Consider the following 22,009-nt stretch of genomic DNA (forward strand, 5'->3'; position numbering starts at 1 on the left):
CCTTCTCTCCACCACTCTCAGGCTGGGAATGAAAGTCCCACCCAGGGACTAAAGGATTTTCTGTTCCCAGATTCACACTTAGGCCCCTTGCACCCTGAGCCAGGAGGGGACAGGCTCCTCCAGAGCCCCATCCTACCCTGCACGCTGCAGAGCAGCCTGAGGCATGGCTGGGCACACCACAGGGAGCAGGGGGCTCCGAGCCTTGCCCACGGCACGGCGTGGGATGGCTCTGACCTGTCACCAGGCTGCCACGGCTCGGGACATGCTCCTCAATGCTTCCTTCAAAAGCAAAGAAGCGGACACCAAAGCTAGGATTTGCTGCTCTGATTTCAGGAACTCCAAGCTCGCTGGTGTCCCCGGGTACTCCCAGCCCAGTGCATCCTGCCCTCACCCTCAGCACCCCGGGGTTTGTCCGAGCGCCGCTGCTGCAGGAGCGTTTACTTTGAGCTAAGGAGACACCACCTGGGCCCTGCAGCCACAGACACCTGGGAGCAGTACCAGCCCTGGCCAGGAACCAAGAGCAAGTGAATCCCGTGGGTGCCCCGATACCCCCACGCTGCAGGGCCGACAGCCGCGCTCAGCAGGTGCAGCGGCCGTGCCGCTCGCGGGGCAGTCTTGGCGTCCACTTCAAAGGCACGCGGGCTCCGCTGGGATGGAAGAGGAGCCTGCCGGGAGCCAGCGCCTGCAACAGGGACTTTTGTTACCAAACCCCGTGGAGAGGCAGGGAAAACAGTTGCGTGAGTGTTTGATGGCTGGGGCTTCTGCGTCTGCCGCCTTCGCAGCTCCAATCCTGCAACATTTGTGCTGGTTGGCGGGAGCCAGAGAGTGAAACAGGCACGTCTAGAGCCACCTCCTGCGTTTGGCAGGGAGTGCTGTGCCGATAAAGGAGGAGAAAATGTGCTGGCGGGAGCGAATTCTGCCTTTATGCTCGTCACTCGGTACTTACACAGCGAAGGAATTTGTTTATGTAATTATTTTTAGCCTGACAGCATCTCCGAGAGCTGCAGCGACTCCGGCGCTGTGGGCACGAGGAAGGGGCTCTGCTCCTGCCCCACACCAGACCCAGCAGTGTCCCCAAGCCCTTGTACAAACTCTCCGTGCTGAAAACACCTCCACCAGCCTTGCAAACACCCGGCTTGGGCTTTGCCTCTCACCTACAGCGGGGGCATCGCTGAAGCTTCCAGGCTCCAGGTCCACCCCCAGCACCCCAAACCCCGTGGGTCGTGTCCTGCTCCATCAGAGAGGGTTAAACTGGTGCGAAATCCAGCCCTTGGTGCTGCCCCGCGGCGGCACAAAGCGTCCCAACTTCAAGGCAGTTGTAGCAATGCTGAAGGCAAAGGTTTAATTCAAAGTGAAACGCCTAGGAAAAGAAGGCCTTTCCTTTATAAACAATTTATATTATTTGACTATTACCTGATCTGAATCTCTGCTCATTACTCCTAGCAATAATAGACAACGGCTGTTAGCTTCCCTTTCTCACGTGGTTTTTGTTCCGGTGTGCGCAGAGTGAAGTTGCATCAGACCACTACAGATATGTTCAGGAGTGCTCCGGCCCCGCAGACCCCACGTGTGAATGGATCCTCGTTAGTACGACTGATTTCATTCCTCCTCGGACCGAGAGAGCAGGCGGGCCTGCTCCTCCCCGCTCTGAGCTCCGCTGGCTCCTCCACAGCCGCTCGCAGCAGCTGCCCACTTTGTTTTTCCTTTTTTTTTCTTTTTTTTTTTTTTTCCTTTTTGGCTGATTTTCTGGATAGAAAACGTTGTTTTCAAACCGCTGGTAAGAAAACACTGTGCCTCACTTCAATACTTGTACTTCGGAGGAGTACAGCAGTGGAGGGGGAACAGCCAAAATCTGGGTGATTTGTTGGGTGGGTTTTTCTCTTTTCCAGCCATCTCCTCTTGAAGCCTCCTGCACGTCCTGTGCCAGCAAGAAACCCCAGTGCTGGGACCTGCAGGGAGGGGAAGGGAGGGAAGGAGAACAGCACGTGCTCAGCCTCAGCTGCACCATGACCAGCACGTGGGCCTGTCTCAGCCACGGCCACCGATGGGCTTGTCCCCACCCAGAGCACATGGCCCCTCCTCCAGCCAGGATGGGATCATTCACACTCATCCCCGGCTGCCTCTCACCATTTACTGCCCTTCCTTCGGCGTCTCCTCCTCCTCCCGGAGCTGTTGCCTCCGTGCTTGGAAGTCTTCATCTGAAAGGCAGAGGCAGGCGGGGGCTGGAGCCACCTCCACACCAGGACACCTCCATGCACCATGGTCCCAGCTCCAGGGAGGTGCTCCAGGGGGAGGCAGCCCAGCCCCTGTCCCGGGGCAGAGATTTCCTTGCTCAGACAGACAATTCCCAGTGGGACACTGGGGTTCTCTGCCATAACTGAGAACACTGGAAGGGGGTTTTGGCCCACGGGGGTGTTTCTGCCAGGTGGTCACTCCTGGGCCATCCCCAGGGTGACCTGGGGCCAGCCACGCCCAGCACAGCACACCCATCACGGCACAGCATTCCTTACCATATCCATGGCCTTCCACGTTGTCCAGGAGATTTGCCGTGGAAGCCGCCGTCCCCATCCTGCACCCCTCGCTAAGGAAAACCAGCTGTGGGACCAGGAGGTGGCTGTGGCACCACAATCCCCCTTCCCATCCCACAGCCCTGCCACGGGGCAGCCGGGGGGGCTCTGCCCACACCGTGCCCTTGGGGAGCCCTGGGAGCACCCGAGTGAGGCCCCTCTGACAGCCCTGGGCCCTCCCCCAGTTCCCTTTTAGGATACACCTGGTGCTTCAACAAGTGTTTTCTTTTTGATTTTCTCATCTTCGTCTTCTCGGAGAAGGCTCTGGCGAGTTCAAACAGCTTCTTGCGCGTGGCTGGAAGGAAGGAACTGGGTGAGGGTCTCGCTCCAACACCTTCCTGAAGCTGCCATGTGTGATGGGCAGGAGACAGGCAGGGCCAAGGTGTGAGAGCCACCCACAACCCTGTGGTGATGCCCTAGGTTTGCCTGGGAACAGGGACAGTGCAGAACTGGGGCGGCAGGACTGGGTGTCCCTGTCCCACCCGCTCTGAGCGTCCAGCCCAGGAGCATCCTGCCACTGGCAAGGCCCAGGAGAGCACCACAGGGTGGGGATGCACCAGCCCATGGATGTGGAATGCAGGTGGAAACTGCTGCCACCTCTCCCCCTGCCTCCCCCACTCCAGCCCTCCTGGGCACCCCGCTGCCAGCACGGAGCCTGCACACCGACTCACATTTCCCCATGTGTTTCAATTTGTCTCGGAATAAGGCATCGTCAGACACGGCACCGCCGGCCTCGCTGGTTACAGAGGGGGCTACATCACCTGGAAGGCAAACATCTGGTCACTGGGGGTGTGTGATGAGGGGACACTCGAGACAAACCACTTCCATGACCCAGTTCTAGTGCTAGCAAAGCACAGCCCTGCCACAAGCACAGCTGAGCCAGAGCAGGAGGGACGAGGGCACTGCCACACGGGGCTGGCTCTGGACAAGGGCCCTCAGCAGACACAGCCCTGTGTTGGTGGGTGCAGGTGTGGGCCTGCAGCCCACCCTCACCGTGATCCCCCTGTGAGTGGACGTGGGGCGAGCGGTGGCTCAGTCCCAGCACAGGCACCTCCCTCTGTGCTGCTCCGGGCACAGCAGCCCCAAATTACCCTGGGCACTACCTGCACTCTGGGTATTGGATCGTGGTACCCAGGACAGCATGGGCAGGACTTCCAACTCGGTCGGGTGGGCCAGAGACCTCCAGAGCCGTGTCCCCCTGCCTGCTGGGCCGTGCCCCTTCCCCAGGTCCGTGTGCCCAGCTGGAGCTCTGCCAGGCTGCCCTGCCACTGCGTCTCACCCGACCCTGCGCGGGGCCATCGACAGACACCAGCTCTAATTCTGACTCTGGGCAGCTGCTCCCTCACCGAGGTTAATCAGGATTACCAGGGAACAGTCGTTATGCCTCCCAGGCACAACCCTCTGCTCCAGCCCAGGCAACGGGGGACAGGGATGGACAGGCAGGATGCAGGAGCACCTCCACGAGGGGAGGGCAGGAGCATCTGTTCCCATCACCCACCAGCTCCTCTCCTGTGCTGGGGGGGCAGCAGGGAGGAATCAGCCCATTTCCTCCCCCCACAGCCACTTTGGAGGCAGCTGGGCCAAGGGCTGGGAATGCAGGGCCCGTGGGGCACCCTGCTGCAGAGAGATGATGCTCGTGTGTGCCTTGGAAGTTACCTGATAATACGGAGGAGAACCCAAAGTCGTTGCTGACAGCAACACTGCTCGACTTGGATTTTTTGGACTCATATTTCAATCGATCTGAAAAGCAGAAAGCACAGCGCCCGCTCGATCAGACCCTCGGGCAGAGCACGCGGCTCCCTCCCCTCCGCCCTCACGCCCTGTGACTGCCAAGGGACAGGCTGATGGCAAGGCAGGAGCTGGGGCCACACTTCAGCACGGTGACCACAAGCCCCTCGGTGGGAGCCAGCAGCAGGGGTGGGGCTGCTCCTCACCCAGCAGAGGAACCGCACACCCACCGCGAGCACACGGCAGGCACACTCACGGTTTTCCAGCCTCTGCCCTGAAGGTGCTGCCAGGACCCTGCAAACCACCAGCAAGGCCCCCTTGGCTGGGAGGCTCAGGAGGGGAAGGGCAGCTCTGTCCTCAGCAGCAGTAAAACCACCCACACCCTCCCTGTGGCACTGGACGAGCAACCAGCTCACTGGGAAGGAGCGTGGTGACAGGGAAGGAGCAGCCATGGGAAAACTGCTCTCCAGTTCAGGCCTGCCAGCATCTGGGGAGGGTGCACAGCCAGGGAGGGCTCAGAGGGCATTTCCAAAGCTCCTTGCTATGGATTCTGCTGGGCTCTGCCAGTGCCACGGGATGGGCACACACCCAAAAAGCAGAGGTTTCTGCAGGTGCTTCTCACCTCTCTCCAGGGCAAGGAGGAAATCCCGGTTCCTCTGGAGCTCCTTCATGAACTCCTCATTCTGCAGGAAGAGCGCGATCCGCTCGTCCTCCAGGTACTGCTTCCAGCGCCGCTCCTGCTCCAGGGAGCCCTGGCCCCGCGGGACGAGCCCCCTCGGCAGGGGCTGCCGGCAGCCGTGGGAGCCCTGCACGGAGGCAAACACGGCACAGTGGGGTGGTGGTCTCGGTGCCCGGGGGTCCCTGCACCAGTGCCTTGGGCTACTTGGCCTTTTGGCCCTGTTATGCTTCACCCCAGCCCGGACAGCCACCAACTGCTGCTCCCCAGCAGGTCCCTGGGACAGCACTGTCCCCCTGGGATGGGGCTGCTGCAAAGGGGACAAAGGGGACAGGGCATCACTGCCTCTGGCCACCGGGAGGGGGGACAGGACAGAGGGAGCCAACATCCCACATGGGAACCTCTCGGAGCCAGAAGTGCTCCTGTGCCAAGCACAGGCCTGCCCAGGTTTTTAACTTTATACCATAGGGTTATAAAGTTAACCACCACAGGCAAGAGAAGGGTCTCAGCCAGCACTGCTGCTTTTATTTCCCATCTCTGAAAAAAGCAGAGTCTGCAATTTCCTGCTGACAAACGTCCCTGCGTGAGGCACGTCACGCCTCGCACCTGGGGAGCAGCACAGCCCCACGCTGCAGCACAACCTCAGCCTTGCCTGCAATATTTATCTGATTTGTAGCTGCTCCCAGAGAGCCATAAAAAGCAAAAGCACACAATTACCGGGGAAAGAAAAGGGCAGCTGCTCCTCTCCTCCCCCTGAGCCCAAATGAATTGGCACACTCCTATTCCCAGAAAGGTAATAGAGCCCACGAAGCTCAACTTGCAGGGCAATCATTCATGAAAACGTGGCAGGCTGCCTTTGGAGCCGAAAAGGGAGGGAGGAGCAGGGTTTCTGCAGCCCCTCCAGCCCCTCGCCATGCCAGGAGGGTGCTGGCCCCATTTACAGTTAGCAAAGAGTTGAGGACACCCCAGACTGCAGCATGCCTGGCACTGAGCTGGATGCCCAGCATGGTCTGTGCCAGGGCTGCTTGTTCCCCACAGGGTGCTGCCCATTGCCTGCCCTGCTGCGGGCACCCAAACCTGTTGGCTTCAAAACTGCCATGAAGCACATGGGACTCTGCTTTCCCAGGGGCAAATCCTCTGGCTTGCACCAGCTTTCCCACCCAAGTTCCACTGCAGCAGCCCCCGAGTGCCCCAGCAGTGCCGTTGGTCCTGCAGTGTTACTGGTCCAGGGCAGCAGGTGAGACGTTCAAATAATTGAAAATACAAGGTGCTTATGGCAAGTGGCATTTCTGGCACCAATCACTGAGATAATGGCAGGGCAAATATGCAAGCCTCCCTGAAAGATTCCCCTTTCACACCTTACCCACTTCAGTCTCGCCTTGAACAAGACACGTTCCAAGGCTTTCAGTTCAGTGCACACCCAGTACCCAGCTGCTTCCAGAGTGCTGGTGCTGCAGCTCAGGGTGGCTGAGAACGGGGAGCAGTGCTCCGTGGTGCTCTGTGGAGCTGGGATGCAGGCTGGAAAGGGGAGCAAGCCTCACCTGCGTGCTGGCCGTCTGCTGGGGCAGGATGCGGAGGAAATCCTCGGGGAGGTTGCCCAGGAGCGGTGGGTTCCAGTTCCTGTAGTGCCCGGGTGCCGGGGTGCTGCCGGGGCCTGGCACGTCCGTCCTGTGGGACAAGCACAGACGGCCCCTTCGGTGAGGGAGAAGCCCACCAACACCTGGCACAGCAGCGGGGCACAGGGCCTGGCACAGCAGCTCATCCAGCTCCACCAGCAGTCCTGGGAACCAGGACACCCCAGCACGCTTCCCTAACCTGCGGTGTTAGTGTCAGCTCTGCAGAGTGAAAGGCTTTCCTACTGCAATTGGAATCTCTGGGAGCTGCATTTCAAGCCTTGCCCTGCGTCTTTGCAGGCTGGGATTTCCTTCTCCTCCCTGTTTCACTCAGACTCCCAAAAACCAGCCTGGTGGAGCCCCAGCACTGCAGGGATTTGCCTGCGAAGCTGACAAAGGTCTCTCACCAGACATCACACCCGGCCTGCACAGCCCATGTCCGAGGGGCTGGCACAGGGGTGGCCAGGGCACCACGCAGGGGTCCCACAGCCCCACAGCTCCAGCCATGGTGGTGCTGCTGGGGCACAGACCCCGGGGCTCAGTGCCCCTGTGAGCCCCACACAGCCCGGCTGCCCAGCACCTGGTGTTTGCGAGCGGGGGCGAGCGCTCCCCGCCCCCGGCAGCTCATTTTTGCCATTCCACACACTGCCAGAGCAGCTTTCCAGGCCCCTCAGCTGTTCGTGTTTTAGGGCCTCACAGGGATTGCTGAGCCAGCTGTGAGCTTCATTCATCTCCCTCGTCTCCATCCCACCCGACCCCAACGAACTGGGGTCAGATACTCCGTGCCAGGGCCAGCTGATGGCAGCCTGACCCCCGGGACTGGCACAGGGTGCACCAGGAGCAGGAGGTGTGTGGGGCTGGGGGCTCACCTGGGCGGGGGGTGGGCGGTGCACGGGGGTAGCGGCTGCTGAACGCCTGGCTCTCGTAGGCAGGAGGGGAGTAGACGGGAGGGGGCTCCTCATCCGAGCTATCCGGCTCCAGGGTCCGCTCCAAGATCTGCAGGGTGAGAGGATGGGGTGAGGGCAGGACAGGAAATGCTCCTCAATGGGCCAGGGCCTCAGTGCAGCAGCACGGACAGCACAGGTTGAACGACACTGCAGAGGATGGGGTCAACCTCGTTGGTGGAGTTTGGAGGTGCTGCTCAAGGGGTGAGCGTGGGTGAGCCTGTCCTTGGGTGCACACAGCTCTGCAGAGTCCCTCTGACAGCAGCAAAGGGTCCTTGTTGGGTTTTGGGGCAGGAGGGAGTGGGGAGAGCACCTTGGCTTGAGCCCCAAGCAGTGCCCAGGACACACCAGGCAGGCTGTGCGCTCCAGACCAGCTGAGCAGGCACTCGGAGCTCTGCCCGCCTGCAGCAGCCGAGCAGCACCGTGCCCGGGCAGCAGGAAGGCAGGATGAGACTGAGGTGCCTGCTCGTGACAGCTCAGCCAGGGCAGCCCAGGCAGGGGAGCCCCCCAGGTTACCTCGGGGGGGATGCTGTCCTCCGAGTCCGAGCTGTCGTCACAGCCGCTGCCGTCCAGGTTCATCTGCAGGAGCTGGTCGATGGTGGCGTCCACGGCGCCATTGTTGGCCCTCAAGACGCACTCGATGATGTCGTAGTCCATGTTGGGGAACATGGTCTTGAAGTCCTCCATGGCCTGGTTGAACTCCAGCCGTCGGACCTGCCTGGTGGGGCGGCTGTTGTTGAGCTCCTGGGCGGAGGAGCCGCCGCGGGAGCCGCCGTTGCTGCTGCTCCGGCGGAAGAGGCTCGTCATGGTGGGGGCACGGCGGGGGCACGGCGGCCACGGTGCTGCTGTGCCCGCTGCCCTCCTCACGGGGGGCTGCCCCGGCGGCCAGCGGGGACCATGGGTGGGCGGCGGGGGTCCCGCTCTCCGCGGCCGGTGGCTCCGCGGGTCAGCCCCCGGCACGCTGCGGCATCCTCCCACCTGCGGGGCAGAGAGAGAGCATCACCCACGGGACAGCACCCCGAGACACCGCCAGGTCCCCTCTCATCCAGGGACATTCGGTTCAATTCCACCCATCCCACTGTGTCCTCGTGGGACTGTCCCATCCCTGGCACGCCGGAGTGGGGATGTGCCGTGCCGGGAGCTGTACAAACAAAACGCAGGGCAAGAAAAATGGCATTACTTCCACTGCCCAGGGCTGCCCAGATTTAACATTTCCATGCTTGACATGTATTTATAAACACAGTAAAATCGCTCTTTAAAATAAAACATGGAGTCGGCTCAGAGAGTGTCAGAGCAGGGGGCTAAAATGCTGTGCAGCACGGCAAATCGACTCTTTGGAAAAGCCACCAAATCCAAGATTAACATTCACTTTAAAACCATAAACAGATTATACAGCTACTGCTTCTCCTTTGGAAATGCAGGGCCAAATTCAGTTCTGGATTAACTCCACTGTTGAAACAGAATTACCCCAGGAACACTTTTGATCCATAATATCATTTTCAAAGGCTTTTTCCTAAGCAGCAGGCAGAGAGTTCAGGATAACTGTCCCTAAATGGTATTTAATGCAGAAGAACGTGCCAAGCACATTTCTTAGCAGAACAGGGTATAATCAGATTCCAAGCCATTAGGAGGAGCAGTCACCTCTGAAGGTCAGCCGGGCTCTGCCCTGCCCAGAGCCAGGCCGTGTGTGACAGCGCTCGCCTGGCCTCGGCTCACAGCCCCGAGCTGCTCCAAGGGCTTCCCAGGGGCTTCCAGGGGCTGCTGAGAGCAAAACACACTTGAAAAATGTGGGGAACTGAGCGGGAACTCTGGGAGCAGGTTCACTTTTGCCACGCTGGTTAACCCCAGCCTTCATCCCCAGGGACAGCGCTGCTCTGGCTCGGTACCAGAGGAGTCACAGGGGATTCCTGCTCCTGCTCCGGGCACGCTCTGCTCTCCTTCCCTGGCTTTTTTGTAATCCTGGAAGCATTTGCATCTGGATGCACCAACAGCAGCCTCGTGCAAACAGCAGCATCAGCACCTGACCAGACCCTGCACCTCGGCCAAGGGTCCCCGGGCTGAGGATGGTGCCACAGGGCCCCTGGCCAGGTCCACTTCCCGTGGCATTTGTTTGCCTGTGGGACAGGACCCCTGGAAAAGCAGCAGCAGGTTCATTGCTGGGCACGAGGGGCCATTTCCAAACAGCACCAGGAGCCCCCAGCTCATTCCTGCTCACTGATAGTATCCATGTAAGTGATTCTCAGCCCAGAACTGTCTCCATCCCGCTGCTGTGCTCTGTCCCCAGGATCAGCTCTGCCTTGCAGGAGCTGGGCATGGAGCAGGAGCAATTCCGACAGCTCTGCCCAGCTCTGTTCACCGAGGACAAATAAATCCGCTGGAGTCAATTAATAAAATGCTGCTGCTCGGTTCCTCCTCCGCTCCCCTGACTCATTCCCAGCAAAGAGCACAGCATTGTTCACACCTCTGGAATTACACTTTAATTGCAATATTGCATGGCTGGTTTAGTCACGTATTAAATTGAGTTGTAACACATTCACGGGGTACGCACCTCCTTAAAAGATATGGCTGCTCCAAGAGGGTGGTGAAAGAACCTGGACACCCAGGAAAACACAGTTTATACTGAATACACTGCAAACACACACACCATCCACGTAGGGAGACGAGAGTTTCTGTGGAGAACTGTTGGCTCAGAAATGCCATGCCAGCCCATAAACCTCCAACAGCAAAATCAGCCCCCAGAATCAGGCTGCAAATCCCTAGATCTCTTTAAAAATCATCAGATCTATAAAGTAACAAGGAGCATCTGTGGCTGGAGAGGTCTTTGTCTCCCAGCATTTGTCTTTGAGTGTGTATTTAAGGTCTTCCCTGTAACCATGAGGGCCACGACCACGCCAGGCGTTGGCAATGCCCCTGCCAGCCCTCTGGGCTTCTCCTGATGCCAACACCTCTGCTCTGGGGAGGTGTTAGTGAACACTGCACGAGAGCCTGGGACAGCTCTCTGGAAGTGCTGGGACAGCTCTCTGGAAGTGCTGGATAGCGTGACTGAGCACAACAACGTGCCGAGCAGCAGAGAGCTTCTGGTCAGAAGATGAGTGAAATCAGGGATGGGGACAAGATATTTATACACCCAAAAGGCTCTGCTGCACATCTGGCTTCAAACAGGCCTGAGGGAATGTGCTGCTGGGACCTTCCCAGCCCTGACATACACCCTGGGGGTTCGGGGCTCGCAGGGGCTGCTGCAAAGGACACCTTTGGCAACGCCGAGGTGCAGCCGAGTGCCAGGGCAGCTCCACGTGCCCCGTGGGCAAACACTGCCGTGGGCAGAGGTGACAGTGGTGAAACACCACAAATGAAGGCTTTTAAGTCCATTTTTTAAAGTCCTGCTGCTAATCCAGAGAAATGCAAACCACTACACCAGCACAAGAAAAAATCCAAGGAAAAGCGAGTCCCCTCATTGGCACGAGTTGACTTAAAAGATCAGCTGGTAGTTGTATTCCAAGGACCCTCCCCAGTTCCTGCGTGTCTGCAGCAGCATGTTCAGGTGAGCAATGGGGAGGGCAGTGGGACCCCCAGGGAGGGGGCTCAGCATGCTCCTGGCCCTTATTGCTGTGATGTCAGTGAGGGGCTGGGAAGATGCCAGGAAAAGCAAAATCCTTTGGATTTCCCAAAAAAGGAAAGAAGCAGCTGGTGTCTGACTGCAGCCCAGGCATGAGCATGGCTGTGCTTGGGGCACGGGCCGGGCTCCTCTTTGCCCCGTGCCCCCATCTGCAGAACAGGGCTGTGATGACTCGTTTGGCTGCTGCCTGATCAACTTTCTTCCCGCTTGAAAACAGCTCTCGCCCTGTTTTCCTGCAGGAAGGACCCTGAATGCTGTTATTCATTCACCCAAACCCGGGCACAGGCGTAATCCTTCCCCCTTCTGCTGTGCCCATCACAGGAGGAGCTTAAAGGCTTTGCGAGCTCCGGGCGCGCGTGTCCCCGTCCCCGGGTCGCAGGGAGAAGCAAGGTGGCAGCAGGGACACTGGTGGGGCTGGCACTGCCCCTGTGCCCCCACCAGCCCCAGCAGCATGGCCTAAATCCCCCCGTCCTGGCAGGGCACAGGCAGTGCCCGGTCCTGGCTCGCCCTGGGGACACAGTGGCAGTGCCCAGCGGAGCATCCAGCGCTGGTGGCTGTCCCAGCACTGACCTGCCCATGGGGAAAGTGCCAGGTGACATCCCAGTGCCAGCCCCGCAGGAAGGGCTGCCTTGATGCCACATCCACACCAGCTTTTATCCAGGTGCCTCTGTGCTCCGGGATGGGGCTGGTACTGAAAATGCCCAGGCAGGTTTTGGTGTCACCACGCAGCCAGGACAGCGTGGGATGCTCTCCCACAGACCTCCATGGCTGCAGGCTGTGCTCAGGCACCAGCACACCTTTGTGTGCAGCTCCTGCCCCGAGCTCACCACTTAAAACCAGAAACTGTGACCAAACACAAGCTGACCTCAGGAGGAGGCTGCCCCGTGCCAGCCCAGGGCTGCACCCAGCTCTTCTCCCACCCAAGCTGCCAACGAGTTGCACAATTCAGGTCCCAGCCGGAGCCAAGAACGAGACCTCGCAGCCAGGAGAAACCCTCAGTGCAGCCCACGGGGAGGGACGATGCTCACAGCCTGCCTGGGCACTCAGTGCCTCCCAGAATCGGGCTTTTCCCGTGCAGGGGTGGCCCGGGGGGCTCTGGGCACAGTGCAAGGAGCACAGGCTGCCTCCCGTCAGCCAGCCGGGAACGGCACAGAGAGCAGCCGGATAATCCCGGGGCTTGGTCAGAGCGGTCACGTCGCGCTGCAAACAACAGTTGCTGGGCTCTGTGAGGAACACAGCCCTCTGTGAGGAACACAGCCCTCTGTGAGGAACACAGCCTGAGCGAGGAGCCAGCAGCTGCAACAGCACTGGGGCTGATGGCTCGCAGCCCTCGCCGCTCAGGGAAGAGCCTTGGCACCAAGTGCAAACGAGAATATTCCCTTCCCCAGTGTCTGCTGCGGCTCAGACAGCAGATGGGATTGCTCAAACACTGCTGAGCCAGCCCGGGCCCTCTTCCCCTGCTATTGCCACGCTGTGTTTGCAGATCATCCCTAAAAACACGCTGTGACCCCTGTTTGCAGCCAGGATGGGGGGATCCCTGAGCACTGGTTCCCCCCAGCCCAGCACTCCCCAGCTCCCCAGGGCACCCATCACTCGGCAGCAGCTGCAAGCCCGGGCCTGTGGTGCAGAGCAGACGTGCAGAAGCATTTCCATGCACAGGATTATCTGGAGACGAGGGCCGACAGCCCCCCCAGCTCCTGGAGGGAACACTCTTGGAGGAAGTCTCAAAACTAGGGATGTTAAACCAGAAATAATGGCTCTGGCCAGAGCAGATGTGCTGAGCTCTGCTGCAGCCAGGCTCCTGAAAAGGGATTGCTCAATATGGGAATGAGAAGTCTGGGAACTGTTCAGCAGCTGCAGGTGTGACTATAATGGGATTGAAATAGGGATGAAAAGTAAAGGATCAGGAACAAAACTTATACCAGTGTCTAACAGCAAACTTGCCAAGGATGTGCAGGATGAGGCCCCCTCAGTCTCTCCCAAATCCCCTCATCACCTTGCTCTCCACCTCAGGGGATGCTGAGCACCCCTCCTGGGCCCACAGCCTGGGAAAATTGCCTGCCAGCAAATCCTCTTCCACGGAAACAAATAAGCACCTGAGGATCTCCTTTAATACTTGCTCTACTGCATATTAAAATGGCTGGGTTTAAGCCCTTTTCAAAGCAAAAGCAATCAGGGAGGCAAGCACAAGTAAGCCCTGCTTGGGAACCTGTGCAGCACATACCTCTCTGCAACAGGAAATTCCCCTCTTGGCTCTGAGAGCAGCGATTGAGAGCAGAGGAGCCAGGAGAGCCATGGAGTGATCCTGAGCCCAGCACTGGGCACTGGCAGCATTCCTGCTCAGGTGCTCTCACCTGCTGGCTTTGCTGGGGAGCCCATGGACAGACCTGCACTCTGAATGCTCCATATCCACCTTTCAGAGAAGCAGTGGCTGCTGCTGCCTCAGGACACCCAGTGTTCTCCCAGCTGTGCTGGCCATTCCCTCCTCCCGGGCAGATTTATGGGAGCCCTTTGTGAGCTGACCAGATGTCAGCCCTCCACAGCACCCAGCTGGCTCCTAAACCAATGACACACGGAAAAAACCTGAGGGACACACAGTTGGGGCAGGAGAGCTGGGCAGGGCTACACTGGGGACCCCTTGACCCCCAGAGCAGCACCCACCTTCCCCCTGGCAGCGCTGGGACGCAGCAGGATCTGCAGGGCTGCCAGGGGGTCCTGGTGCCCCCAGCCCTCTCTGCCAAGCAAGGCAGAGCCACCCCCTGCCCCTCAGCATTGTGCTGCTAATCCCTGGCTTTCACACGTTTTCCATGCCAGGACCACAGCCCCCCCCAGCTAAGCCTACATTAATGAGGTAGAACTGGAGCCTCATCCAAAAAGTCGCCTGCCTTGCGAGGCCGCCTTGCACTGGTTTCATTGAAGGTAATTTGATCTTGGTAGGACGACATTCCTAAAATAGTTGAGGGAATTCAAACATGAAATAAGGTTTCCAGGAAGGGATTAAAAAAAAAAATAGGTCAAGCAAGTGTGAGCGATTAAAGTGACCCGGCATCCCTTTGTACGGTTTAACTGCGTCTCTGCTCAACTCTATCTCGCATCAACGTGTAATAAATTAGATCCAAGAGGTTGCCCAAAGCAGGGAGGCTGATATAAGATTATTCCGGGAGGTGGCTGGTGTCGGTGACCTTTCCTCCTCCAGCTTTCACCGCCGACATCAAACACACGCGGCCCAGCCGAAGGATCAGCTCCGAGCTTTGGAGCGGCGCACGCGGCAGCGGCACGGCCGGAGCCAGCGCTGCCGCCGTCCCACGGCACAGCCCTGCGCCCACCACGGACCCCCTGCCTCAGCCTGCCCGTGCCAGGCCTGGCAGGAGGGAAGCCCAGGACCCCCGTGCGTCCCCCCAGCGCCGGCCGCCGTGCAAAGCCCTGGCGCCATATGTCACACAAACCCATCTCGAACTGCTTATCCCTCTTCTCCCTTTGTGCTCCCAGCTCGGCACAAAAGCCCTGGGAAGCAGCTGGGAGTGAAAGAAAATAAAAGTTCCTGCGGAGACAAAGGTGTGTGACGTTCCCTGGGGCTGGGCTCGGGGCAGGGCGTGCTGAGGAGTCACTGCCAGGCAGTTTTTGGGTTAGATTTGGGCACTCTCCTAAAGGAGAGTGGGAGAAAAATAACACAGGCTGTAGGCAGGGCCAGCCCTGCTCTCTGGATAATTAGCCTGGCTTACTCCCAATTGCTAATTTGCTGTGATAGGTCAAGGGTCACAGAAGTTAAAGGACAGGAGGGGGAAAAGGGAGAAAGAGCCTGAGTAGAGGCAGAACCTTCCCCTCCAGCTTTTTGCAAGAACATACTGGAATGGACTGGGATTAGACTGGGCTGCCCCTGCTCCAGCCTGGTGCAGAGCATCTCTGCAGGATTTGGCCCTGGGCTTCCTGCAAAGGCAGGGACAGGCAGGGATGGGCAGGGACGGGCAGGGACGGGCAGGGACGGGCAGGGACGGGCAGCGCAGACCAGGCCCAGCCTCCAGCTCTCCTGCCGGCAGGGTTTAAGGGCCATCGCTCACTGTGCAAAGGAAAAATCCCGTATTGATTCACCCGAGGCTCCGGAGCACAGACCGCACGAGTTTCTATGGAAACAAAATTAGTGGAGTAAAACTCTCCCTGCCGGCACACGGTGAATTATTCACCAGGACAGGGCCCTGGCCAGAGGGGCTGCTGAGAAGATTTAAAGGTGATCACAGCGTGGCTGCCGTGATCCCCCTTCCCTCGGGGACCAACCCACAGCGGGGAGGAGGAAAGGACCTGGGTTTCCACGCTGTGTGAGTGGTGAGACCCACGGGGGATGTGGGAAGGTCCTGCACCTCCATCAGCACATCTGCAGCCTGCGGGGTCCCCGGGGAGGGGACAAGGGCTTTCCCCCTGGGCTCCCCCTGCCAGCCCCTCGCTACACAGCACGGCAGTGATTTGTGGCACAAAGCCAGCACAGATGACCCTGCCCGCTGCCCTCCTGCCATGCACTGGCCAACCCTTGGCCATCCGTCCCTGGCACCCAGGATGAGGGCAGGCCTGGCCGGGCCCTGCTCACCCCACAGTGCCTCACACCGCGCTCATCGCTGCGAGCCAAGACAGAGGGAGAGAAAGGGACTAATTAAGTCACAAACAGAGGAGGGGTTTTTTTACGAGTCACTAAGCCATATGGCTGATGTAGCTATCCCGGGAAAGTGCCCAGCCGACAATCCGGGCGCTACCCTCCTTGTCCTGGGACACGGCCTCACACTGTAATTGCACCAGGCTTTTGTCCTCCCTCACGCAGGGTGACATTGCTCAGCAGAGGAGAACCTGCTTGAAAGGCTACACCTCACCAGGGACAGGTATTTAATTAACACCCTGCGTCAGGCCCCTCCTGCCAGCCTCCAGCACAGGCTGCTCCATCCCGGCACAACGTGGCTCACAGGGCGGAGAAAAGCCCCAAAAAGGCAAAATATTGACTTTGCTCCTTTCCTTCTGCTCTATCACAGCACATCACAGATATACACAGAAACTGCATGGGACACGAACCTGGATTTGAAGCCAGGCCAGTGCTCAGAGAAGCTCTCAGTCTCCTCAGCAGCAGAATCACTCCTGTGCCAGCACAGCGCTGGTTCTGGGCAGTGAGGGGACCCAGACTCCCAGCAGTGGCTCTGTTTGCTGCCCACTTTGTCACCAACCACATGCTGGGCTCAGACACCCAAATGGGTCATGTTCTTATTCAAAATCCTATCTCACTTCTCTTTCATTATATTTAAGTTTGTCACCATCCCATCCCGGTTGATCTGCACTGGCCTGACCATGGCAGTCACCAGTCAGGGAGGTTAAAAGCCACAAGGATTTTAGAAACAACAGTTTAGGCTCCAGGAGCTGGGGATCCTCCCCAAAGGCTGTCCCCTCTCACCACCACTGCCTTACACCAGTGACCCATCTCCATCACCAGGGCTGCAGCCACCCTTCCCTCCATTTTCCAGAGATGATCTCCCTATTTTCCCTTGTTCAGCCCTGCTTTGCTACGCCAAGGACAGCGGCCAGGCTCCATCCCGGTGTGCTTGCGTGCCCAGCTGCGTGTGCCTTCCCTGGGGAAGGGAGAGCGAGGGCAGGGATCGACCAGCTGTCAGGCAGAAGGAAGAAATACCACTTCCAGGAGTCAGAGCTCATTTCCCAGCAATAAAAGCAGGCTAGGGCTGGAGAAAAGCACCACTAATGGGGATGCACATCCCGCACCGCTCCAGCTGCCGATAGGAAAGTATGCAGGGCTGTAACTTGGAAAAATAAAAGCCTTCAACAAGGGTTGGTTTTAAGCAGCACAGCCTGGCTCAGATTGGGCCATAAAGGATCTGCCATTCCCCACACAGATTACTGCTGTGGATGATGCCCTCCATGTGCCAACCTCGTCTCCCTGGCTCCCAGCTCCTCCAGCAGATGGGAAAAGAAAACCTGACTGCTTCCTCCCAGGGAGGGGAATTGCTCAGACAAGCATCCACCCTTAACTGCTCCACTCTCCATCCTCTTCAGCCCTATTATCCCCCCTCCACCCACACACACTCCTCTGGGGACCTAAGGAAGAGCCAGTCTCCAGTGCTCATAAATGTCACTTAGAAATGAAGACCTGAAGAGTTTGTGCTTCCCAGAGTTACTGCTGGGTGGATTTTACCTCCTTTTCCACCTATTCTTGCTGGCTTTGATGAGGAGGGTCCTCACCACTGAGCAGGCACTGCCTTCTCTCTGCCAGCTCACACCCTCCAAGCAGAGGGTGTGGGAAGGACAGTGTTACCTCCCCAAAACAACCCCCGAGATGCAGGCAGACCCCAGTGACCAGGATATGGCAGGGCCAGCCTCGCCAGCCGTGGCAGGAGGGGACAGTTCCTGCGAGGCCATTACTCTGGGTTTTAAGACACTTGTTTGTTTGTTTGTCGCTGGGCAACCGAGAGGATGGAAAAAAATATCAATGTCATATTGTCACCTATGAGTCACCGCTCAGCACGGGTCGAGATGCCCCGGTCCCTCCACAGCTGAGCGGGGGGCAGCTGGAAAGAGCCCCAGGCACCCCGAAACCTGCTCAGCCCAGCTCCTGCTCCCTGCTCAGTCCTGCCCCAACACCTTCCCCGTCCCCACAGATGGGGACTCCAGCGGCCTGGGGACATCGGTGGCCCGGGGACATCGGTGGCCCAGGGACAACTTTCCGGGCCCTGGAAGGCGAGGCAGGGATTTGCATTCCTATTTGCATTTCCTAATTGCGCCTGCGGGTTTCCTGGGGCAGCGGCTGGCTCTGGTTTCCATGGCAGGTTTTGTGCGGACCCGAGAACCGAGGGAGGCACAAAGGGGCCACAATGGACCTGCCACTCACCCGCATCAAAGGCGGCCGGCGGGGCGGGCCGGGGGCAGCGCGGACGGGGCAGCGCAGCCTGTGCCCCCGGCACCGGGCGGGCACCGGGCGGGCACCGGGCGGGCACCGGGAGCCCCGGGGCAGGAGCGGGGTGTCTGGTGGCCGACACTCCGAGACCCCGGCGGTTCGGCGCTGCCGGAGCAGCGGTGGGGACATGTCACCATGCTGCTCGATGGAGGGGCCGGGTTGCGGCCGCTGTCGCCCGCAGCAGCAGCCGCCCCGCGCCCGTCGGAAGCGGTGCAGGAGCTGGACCCAGATGTTCACCCTGTTCTCATTTCCTGTTATTTTCAGCCAGCTTTCCACCCAGCCGGGTGGGTTTCTTTCTCCTTCCAGCTTCCCTGTCCACACAGGGACTGTCTCGCCGTCCCGGCTGTCTCTCCCTGTCCCGGCTCGCCTCGCACGCTGTGGTGCCCACCCAGCCCCCGTGCTGACCCCAGGGAACCGGCAGAACAGCCAAAACCGGGACCGAGGCCTGGGAAAACCTGGTCCCAAACCACTGCTGCAAGCCCAGAGCCACCGAGCAGAGGTGAGGCTCCAGTCAACATCCCTCCACACCCTGGCCACGGTGCCAGAGTCGCTGCCACCCCGGCCACGCCACAGGAGAGGGACCCATCTCTGCCTTGCACACCTGCCAAGGGCTCAGGGCTATTACTTCAAGCTTTTTTCTTATTTTATAGTTATCGATTGCCATCATCATCATCATTAACTTGTGGCACCCAAAAGCCTCCTAGTTCTGCCCACGAGCAGCCTGAGATGCGCCAGCGAGTGCATCCACAGGGTTATGGCAACAGCCCCCACCCATCCTGGGATTTTACCCTCATGGCACAGATCCTGGGCACGAATGGCCCTCCAGCTCCTCTCCCACTTGGAACACCAGTGCCCACAGCATCCCTCGTTATCTGTGCCCCCGCAGAGGGGGTTTGTGCAGGCAGATAAGCACCAAGTGCTCGCTCTCGAGCTGCTGCTCCCCGGGGCAGAGGGAACCACGGCACTGCCACCAGGGCACAGCCGCTCAGCCACACCACGGACCTGGTCGGGGCAGCAGGTCAGGTTCGGTGTGTTCTGTTCGTTTGTTTTCATTTGAAGGCTCTTTTTAAATAAAATGCTGGAAAAGTCAAAGCTTTCCCAGGAACTTTGTGGCTGGGAAGAGGATGGGCACCTTTGACAGAAATTCTTGTGGCAATCAGAGGCTTCGGCACCGGGAAGGGGCTGTGGGCACCGATGGATCAGCATGTCAGGCTCTGCTGGCATCAGGCACATCCTCACCAAGGAGACACAAGGAGCACTGCCCAGGTAGTTGGATAACATAGTGGGAAAGGCCACAGGTGCATAACAAGGAGCTGAAGGCAGGGTCTCTGCCATAAGGACCACCAAAAGCTTCCCAGTAATCCCATGAACAGCACTGGCCAATCTCTGCTCCCAGAGGGCTCCCCTGGGGTCTCGCTGCCCCCGTGCCGTGCTCCAGCCAGGCACTTCCACAGGAAAAACTCCATGAAAACCACAGAAAGCTTCTCAGCGGAGCAGATGCCACTCAGCCTATGTTGTTAGAGACGGAGGAGGAGGTGAGGAAAGCCACAGCTTCCCCAGCTGTGGGGCAGCCCCGCCAGCAAAGCCCCACTGGCAGCCTCGGGGGTCAGCCCAGGATGGCGGCTCTCCCACGGAAATCCTTATGGCTCCGGCCCCCGTGTTTGTTGTCAGTGGTAGCAGCAGGAGGAGGTGTGAGGAGGAGGTGTGACTCCAATGCTTTTTAAGAAAATAATAAAAAGGAGCCTTTCCAACCCGCCTGTGAGACAGACGGTGCAGGAGAGCGCTGCTTTGAGCGCTGACTTGCACGAGAGAGGCAGCTCCCGTACCCTTCCCCATCACCGTGTGTCCACAACCCAGCGGCGGCAATTTCGGTGCTGGACAGAAACCCCAGGAGAGGAACAGCCTGGCAGGACAGTGCCCTCCATCCTTATGGAGGGTGTGAGATGTGGCTGGGCTGGACACCCGAACGGAGGTTCACAAATGACCCCAGCAGGTGACCACCAACGCCATGGCACGCCAGGGCCCCGCCGTTCCTGCCCCAAGCGCTGACCCACCCGGCTGGGATGCTGGGGATATCGGGGATTCCGGCGCTGTCGGGGTGTGAAGGGAGCTGCCCCGTGAACCCGGGGATGGGGAGGCTGTCCAGCAGCAGGAAGCCACCAAACCCCAACCCGCGGCGCTCGGCGGGGTCACGCTCAGGGAGCAGCGATGCTCGGGGCTGAGCGGGACGCGGCTCCGGCCCCCGGCCCCACGCGGGGACGGGACCCTCACCCCAGGCCAGGCCGGTGGGCTCGGCCCCCCACCGCCCCGAGGGCTCCCCACGCGGGACCCTCCCGGACCCGGCGGGCGCGGGGCCGCGGCGGGGCCGGAGCGGCGGCGGGGCCGGGCCGGGGCTGCGGAGGGCGGCCGGGCGGCCGCAACAGGCTCGGCCCCGGGCCCGGCCCCGCCGCCGCCGCCGCGGCCGCTCCGCCCGGGCCCCGGTGGAGGCCGAGCCGTGCCCGGCGGGGCCCGCGCGGCCCCGGGCCCGACCCGCGCAGGCCGAGCGGCGCCGCCCGCCCGGTCCGGCCCCGGCCCTGGCCCAGCCCAGCCCAGCCCGGCCCGCCGCACAAAGAGCCCCGGCCCGGCCCGCCCCCTTACCGGCGGTCGGCGCCGCGCTGCGGGGGCGGCGGCGGCGGGCGGCTCCAGTCACGCCGGGAACCATGGAAAGGAGCCGGGACGGGAGACGTACGTGGCGGGCGGGCGGGGCGGCCGTGCCCGGCAGCGGGGGCGGCGCGGCGGGGCCGGGGCCGGGGCCGGGCCGGGCCGGGGGCGCGGGAGCGGGGCCGAGCCCAGTGACTGCGGGGGCGGGGGGCGTGCGGGTTCCTCCGGGGCTGGGTCACCCCCCCCGGGCACGGTGTCCCCCCGGGGGCACCGAGGGGCGGCACCGCCCGGCCCCCGCCGCCTCCCGCGGTGAGGCAGCCCTGACTGGGGCTGGGGGTCTCCGGGCCCTCCCGCTGTCCCCAGGCTTCCCTGGCACCCCCAGCCCGGGGGTCGGCACCTCCGGCCCTGGGCAGCCTGTGGAGGGAGCAGCATCCTGAGGATGGATGGATGGATGGATGGGTGGATGGATGGATGGATGGGTGGATGGATGGATGGATGGGTGGATGGATGGATCCCAGCTCTCCAGGTGCTCAGCCTCCTCCACACATTAGGAACGTCCCAGGCTCCTGGAACTTGGACCCTCAGCCCCGTGTTAAGGAAGAGGACATGCTGCTGCTGCCCCATGGCTGAGCATCAGAGATGGGGTTGTAACAGAGCATCACTTGGAGCACAGGCAGAAAACATCCGTATCCCATGTCCCACGCTCCAGCTGACAGCTCGGGATGGGAAGCAATCTCCTCTTACAAGTTACAGGAACCCGTTTACACAGGGCAGACACTTCCCCTTCCACAGAGACCAGAGCGAGACCACGAATGGCAGCGGGTCAGAGCCTCCTCCCCTTTCCTCGTGGCTCTCCAAACCTCCTGGACACGACTGTGGGAGGAACCCACACCCCTGGGCACCACAGCTTCCACAGCACCCTGCTGCAGCCAGCAAGGCCGCTGGGATGCACATCTGTGGGTGCTGGAGCCCAAGCACATGTAGGGGATGTCCAGGGCTCTGACAGGACAGCTCTCCACGCTGAGGTTTTTCCCACTCAGTTGTTTCATCCGCGTCTGGGAGCTGAGCGGTCCAGGGTCAAGATCTGGATGGCTCTGGCAGGGAACACACTGGAGGCACACCTTTGGCTTTCAGTGCGTACGGAACATGTGCCACAACATTCTGTCCCCCAAGTTAACGCAGACCAGACTCTTCCGAGGCACAGCGCCTTGCAGCGAGCTTTGGTGGCTGCAATCTCTTCCTAATCCAGGCTTGTTTCGGGAAAACAGGCGGTTTTATGTCCCTTTGA

At 60.1% G+C, this 22,009-nt stretch overlaps 1 protein-coding gene across 1 annotated transcript; it reads right to left on the reverse strand.

Moving 5' to 3' along the window:
* Positions 1-942: 942 nt before the first annotated feature.
* Positions 943-20,826, reverse strand: CUEDC1 (CUE domain containing 1). Its single transcript, XM_050321689.1, has 12 exons — positions 20,719-20,826; positions 8,045-8,506; positions 7,460-7,580; positions 7,115-7,121; positions 6,513-6,639; positions 4,918-5,101; positions 4,224-4,307; positions 3,239-3,328; positions 2,769-2,862; positions 2,511-2,569; positions 2,128-2,198; positions 943-1,949 (listed from the first exon to the last, which is right to left on the reverse strand). The coding sequence occupies exons 2-11, from the start codon at positions 8,333-8,335 to the stop codon at positions 2,131-2,133; spliced, it is 1,125 nt and encodes a 374-aa protein (XP_050177646.1). The 5' UTR covers positions 8,336-8,506; positions 20,719-20,826; the 3' UTR covers positions 943-1,949; positions 2,128-2,130.
* Between the last annotated feature and the right edge of the window lie 1,183 nt (positions 20,827-22,009).

Source organism: Myiozetetes cayanensis, unplaced genomic scaffold, assembly GCF_022539395.1.
Source record: "Myiozetetes cayanensis isolate MyiCay16 unplaced genomic scaffold, myiCay2020 scf27, whole genome shotgun sequence".
NCBI lineage: Eukaryota > Metazoa > Chordata > Aves > Passeriformes > Tyrannidae > Myiozetetes > Myiozetetes cayanensis.

Bases quoted from the DNA above. Each gene is read 5' to 3' on its own strand.
- CUEDC1 (XM_050321689.1), bottom strand. From the start codon at position 8,335: ATGACGAGCCTCTTCCGCCGGAGCAGCAGCAACGGCGGCTCCCGCGGC. The intron at 2,863-3,238 runs GTGAGTCGGTGT...CCTTCCTTCCAG, and splicing joins ATTGAAACACATGGGGAAAT to CCACGCGCAAGAAGCTGTTT. The intron at 2,570-2,768 runs GTATCCTAAAAG...CGAGGGGTGCAG, and splicing joins CACTTGTTGAAGCACCAGGT to GATGGGGACGGCGGCTTCCA.